The sequence below is a fragment of the Mandrillus leucophaeus genome, unplaced genomic scaffold (genome assembly GCF_000951045.1).
Source record: "Mandrillus leucophaeus isolate KB7577 unplaced genomic scaffold, Mleu.le_1.0 Scaffold49, whole genome shotgun sequence".
NCBI lineage: Eukaryota > Metazoa > Chordata > Mammalia > Primates > Cercopithecidae > Mandrillus > Mandrillus leucophaeus.
This window is the reverse complement of record NW_012105253.1, coordinates 143,136-148,371: the sequence shown is the minus strand read 5'-3', so window position 1 is coordinate 148,371 and position 5,236 is coordinate 143,136. Positions and strand designations below refer to the sequence as shown.

General features: G+C 40.4%; 1 protein-coding gene across 3 annotated transcripts in view; it reads right to left on the bottom strand.

Moving 5' to 3' along the window:
* CLEC5A (C-type lectin domain family 5, member A) overlaps positions 1–5,019 on the bottom strand; it is an 18,208-nt gene extending 13,189 nt beyond the window's left edge. Inside the window, exons 1-4 of one of the 3 annotated variants that reach the window (XM_011995414.1) lie at positions 4,858–5,019; positions 4,265–4,363; positions 3,391–3,450; positions 1,950–2,018 (exon numbers count right to left, since the gene is read on the bottom strand). In XM_011995414.1, the coding sequence (XP_011850804.1) occupies positions 1,950–2,018; positions 3,391–3,450; positions 4,265–4,343 (208 nt within the window). In that variant the 5' untranslated portion in view covers positions 4,344–4,363; positions 4,858–5,019. The remainder of the gene's footprint in view (positions 1–1,949; positions 2,019–3,390; positions 3,451–4,264; positions 4,364–4,857) is intronic. The other 2 variants (XM_011995415.1, XM_011995416.1) reach the window with 2 other exon arrangements.
* Between the last annotated feature and the right edge of the window lie 217 nt (positions 5,020–5,236).

Here is a 5,236-nt window from a genome sequence, read left to right as displayed (position 1 = left end):
AAAAAAAGGAAAAATATTCCATGTTTGTGGATTGGAAGAATCAATATTGTTAAAATGTCCATTCTACTCAAAGCAATCTACAGATTTATTGCAATCTTTGTCAATAATCCAATGACATTATTCACATAAATAGAAAAAATTATCCTAAAATGTACATGGAACCACAGAAGGCCCAGACTATCCAAAGCTATCCTAAGCAAAAAAATAACCAAACTGGAGGAATCACATTACCTGATTTCAAATTACACTGCAGAGCTTCAGTTACCAAAATGCTATGGTACTGGCATAACAACAGACATATACACCAGAACAGAAGAGAGAACTCATAAATAGTTCTATACATCTACAGTAAACTCATTGTTGACAATGGTACCAAGAACATGCATTGAGGAAGGGACAGTGTCTTCAATAAATGGTGCTGGGAAAACTGGATATTCATACACAGAAGAATAAAATGAGACCCTTATCTCTTGATATATACAAAAACTAAATCAAAATGGATTAAAGACTGAAATCTAAAATCTCAAGCTATGAAAATACAAGAAAACCTTCTGGAAACTCTGTAGGACATTGAAGTGAGCAAAGATTTCTTGAGTAATATCCCACAAGCACAGGCAACCAAAGGAAATATAGATAAATGAGATCATATTAAGTTAAAAAAGCTTCTGCCCAGCAAAGGAAACAATCAATGAAGTGAAGAGACAACCCACAGAATGGAAGAAAATGTTTGAAAACTACCCATTTGACAAGGGATTAATAAGCAGAATATGTAAGGAGCCCAAACAACTGTATAGGAAAAAAAAAATCTAATAATCTAGTTAAAAAATGGGCAAAAGATCTGAATAGACATTTCTCTAAAGAAATAGTACAAATGGTAAATAGAAATATAAAAAGGTGCTCAACACCATTCCTCATTATAGAATTTCAAATCAAAACTACCATGAGATATCATCTCAACCCAGTTAAAATGGCTTTTATCCAAAAGGCTGGCAATACCAATACTGGAAAGGATTTGGAGAAAAGGGAGCCCTCATACACTGTTGGTGGGAATGTAAACTAGTCCAACTATGGAGAAGAGTTTGGAATTCCTCAAAAAACTGTAAATAGAGCTACCATATGGCCCAGCAATTCCACTCCTAAGTATAGGCCCAAAAGAAAGGAAATCAGTATATTGAAGAGACATCTGCACTCCCATTTTTATCGCAACACTATTCACAATAGCCAACCTATGTGTCCATCAACAGATGGATGGATAAAGAAATGTGGTATTTATACACAATGGAGTATTATTTGTCCATAAAAAAATCAGATCCTGTTATTTGCAACAACATGAATGGAACTGGAGGTCATTATGTTACATGAAATAAGCCAGGCAGAGAAAGACAAACTTCACATGTTTTCACTTATTTGCAGGAGCTGAAATTTGAAACAATTGAACTCATGGAGACAGAGCATGGAAGGATGGTTACCAGAGGCTGGAAAGGGTAGTTGTGGGGGGAGGTATGGGGGAGAAGTGGGGCTTGTTAATGGGTACTGAAAAATAGAAAGACTAAATAAGATGTAGTATTTGCTGGCACAACAGGGTGACTATAGTCAAACATAGTTTAATTGCAGATTTAAACATAACTAAGAGTATAATTGGATTGTTTGTAATACAAAAGATAAATGCTTGAGGTGATGGATACTCCATTTACCCTGATATAATTGTTACATATTGCATGCCTTTATCAATATATATCATGTAACCTATAAATATATATACCTACCATGTACTCAGAAACATTTTTAAAAAGCCAAAATAATGTATGTAAAGAGAATGAACTGGAAGGTCTTTATGGTCCCTTTGAGCAAAAAAATTCCATAAGAATAACGACAACGGGAGAAGTCTCTAAGAATTCAGTGCATGAGAACCTAGGGGATGGAGAGTAGGTTGGAACCTTGCACTTTACCTGTTCCATAGCTCCTTGTGGGAATGAAGCCATTAGGACTTGGGGAACTGCTCCCAAAAATCTGTGAGACTTAAGTGAAAAGAAAACCTAAAGGTTATGGTATGACAAATACAACACAGAAACAGAAACATCAGAGTATGGGCTGTGTGACTGTCTGAATCATGGAGATGACCAGAAGCTCTTGGCTACTCTGAGCTAGAACGTTTCAGACAATTTCTTTCTTTGAACCTTCCATCTAACTACTGCCATTATTTGTCATGCTCGACACCCAAATCCTATTTCATGTCTCCTTTTTTTTTGATGTAGCGGTAGGCATCAAATCCTGAGAAAAAGAACAGAAGAAAGGAAAAGTAATGGAGGAATTTAGTATCAGAGAGAAACTCTCACACTCCTATCTTACATAAACCTTTGACAGTGTTTTCTCCAAAGGACTGTTTGGAGTACTTCTCCCCCAGGCTCCACACAGCATCTTTGCTGTTCTTTCTATTTCTGATGTCCCAGATTCAATAGGAAAATTCATAACCCTGGGCAGCTCTGGGACCCTTTTCTCATTAGCACTGTATTAGCTCTAAGGATTGAGGCTAATTGGAACAAAATTTCAGGACCAAGGGGATATTAGCAGACAAGGAAGCAAGTGAACTTTAGGGAGATTTTCTATAAGCAGGGAAGGGTCCATTCATTTCTAGAAATCCATATAGGGGCCTCATTTTCCTGGGAACAGTGACTGTCTGAGCAGGCAGCTGTAGTGACTTCAGAGGCTGGTCAGACATCTCATCGGGGTGCCAGTTATTTGTCCATTGTGGTTGAAGACCACTTTACTCTGACATCAAATTAGTTACTTACATTTATCTTAATGAAACAAATTGACATTCACTTTTTGTTTAGTTTATAGACTTTAAGATGTAATAGCCTGGTTTTCATCAGAAACTACTTTGAGATTATAACTTAAGAACTCTATAAGTATTTTATGGGTATTTTTTCCATACAGCTCACTGTATTGGGTTGCCTCTGTTGATACTAAGATAAATGAGAAGTGGTCTTTCTCCTAACGATGTCAGTCGTAATAGGTGTCTTAACAGGAAGTGAGAGGATGTTGTTGGGAAAGGCTTCAGGAGGAAGCTGGTTTAATAGGGACGGGAGAACCATGCCCCACTCATCTCTCTAGCTCCCATAGCTCCTGGCTATTAAACACTTTCACATTCTATTACAATGATTAGATATAAATCATCCCCATATCCAGGAGGAAACTTGAGGATCAGAAATTTCCCTCAGTCTGCTCTTGGTTTTCTCATATGTAAAAGAAGGGGAATTAATTGGAAGATCTTTATGGACCATTGTACAAAAGAATTTCTTGGGAAAGGAGCGTGTGTGGAAGGTCTCTAGAAATCCAGGATAGAAATAGCAGGAGGAGGGGGAGAAGATTTACCACCATGCAGATTACCTGTTCCATAGCTCCTGGTGGTGCTGAAACCATCGTTACTTTTGTTAAAAATCTGTGGAACTGAAAAGAAAATCAGCTGTTGGCTCAGCCCCAAATGTGACTGCATGATGAATATGGCAAACACGTATCAGCACAGGGGCTACTAGGGTACTGTGACTATTAGTGGGAAATACTGAACTCTCTGACTCAGTGAAGATGCGTAAATGTGGTTTTGTGACTACATTCACTTATTCCTATTTCTTTCCTGCTGTCTGACATGACAGGAATTGCACCTTCAGATTGCATCATGGGGAAGACACCTCTTAGCTAACTACTGCCTCCTACTCACATTTCCTTCCTCATTTATTTTCCCTACTGGCTTCTGGGGCTGGAGAAGATTCTAGTTTCTGATTGCAGTAAAATCCTTTCCTAGGAGGCTTCTTTTACTAGGCATTTGGATGAATTGATTTATATGTACACAGAGAGAAATTTCTTTCTCAGTTAAATCCTGTTACATTATAATTCAGCTCTCACCACGGCCTTATCATTGGGTTGAACTGGAGCTGTAATTTTAGATTTTGGCAACAATAACAAGCACTGCCAAGTGCTTCAGCTGAGATCACCCAACTAATACTCCATTAGCAAAAGCTTTGCATGGGGTTCTAACCATCAGAGACTGTTAAGTTCTATATCTCCAAGGTAGACCAAGGAGCCTGGCCCACTGTGTGTACTGGGGAGTGAGAAAGGCATTGCCAATTGACCTCAGATTGGGCCAGTTAGTCTCAGATGGAAAGACTTGGGTATGAAACCTGTATACCCAACCTTGCTTTCTAAGAGAAGAGTCAATGAGCCAAACAACGTGGAGGTTAGGGCAAGAGGTTGCTCAAATACTCACAATAAAGTAGAAAGAAAGTCATTCCAACAACTTTAAGCACCACCACAATAAGCCCAGAGATGATCAAGTGCCAGTTCATGGTGAAGGAGCTGCAGGGGCCTGTGAAGATTAGAGCACGGCAGCATCAGAATTCGGGAACAAGGCTGCTTTTCACCAGGACATATTCCTGCCTCTCGCTCAGAGTACGCAAAGCAAGGCAGACTTGGAAGACAGGCATGACATTGATAGGTACCAGGAGGTGATCCAGCATGGGCCCAGAACACAGAAAGAAACAGGTATTGATTGGAGCCTTGGAACTTGGCATGCTGCCTCTCCTTCACTCATTCCCTACTGTGGGCCTCAGCTTTGCCCTATTTGTGGCCTCCTAAATTCTGTCTAATAATTAAACCCTCTCCTGTATTTTGAGAACCCTTATCCTTGCAATGACCCTTGTTCCCAAGGACATTAGTTTGTAGCCTTCACCATACTGACTTCAGTTGTCAGAAGCCTAAATCTTCCAAACACCAGGGGTAGGAGACAGACAGGACAGGCATCCCTGAAGGTCTTGGCATTGCTCAACAGTCCATGCAGCCAGGACAGACAGACAGACTCACCTCTTTCTCCCTGGAAGTCTAGGCTGGATTGCAGATGGGGGTCTTCCTGGTGGCCCAACGCTTGGTGTGGCAGGCAGGGGCCCCGTCTCCTGAGAATATGCTCCTTCTGCCCAAGTAACGTTCTTCCTTCTTCACAGTCTCTGCCTTGGTGGCATCCCCGCGAAATACTTCTTCCTGTTCAGTGTTCTTGGCAAAGGGAGCAGGCGGGGCAAAGAAGGGAAGAGAGTCTCTAGTCCTAGTGGTGGCAAGAACAGAGTTCCTGCCAGGGGAGTTCTAATACAGAGGAACATTTTAAGGACAATTTGGAGAACGAAATACGTCAACACAGACTCACCCTTCCTCTGTGTCTAAATCTCCTTGAAATACAGTGGGGAGAGAA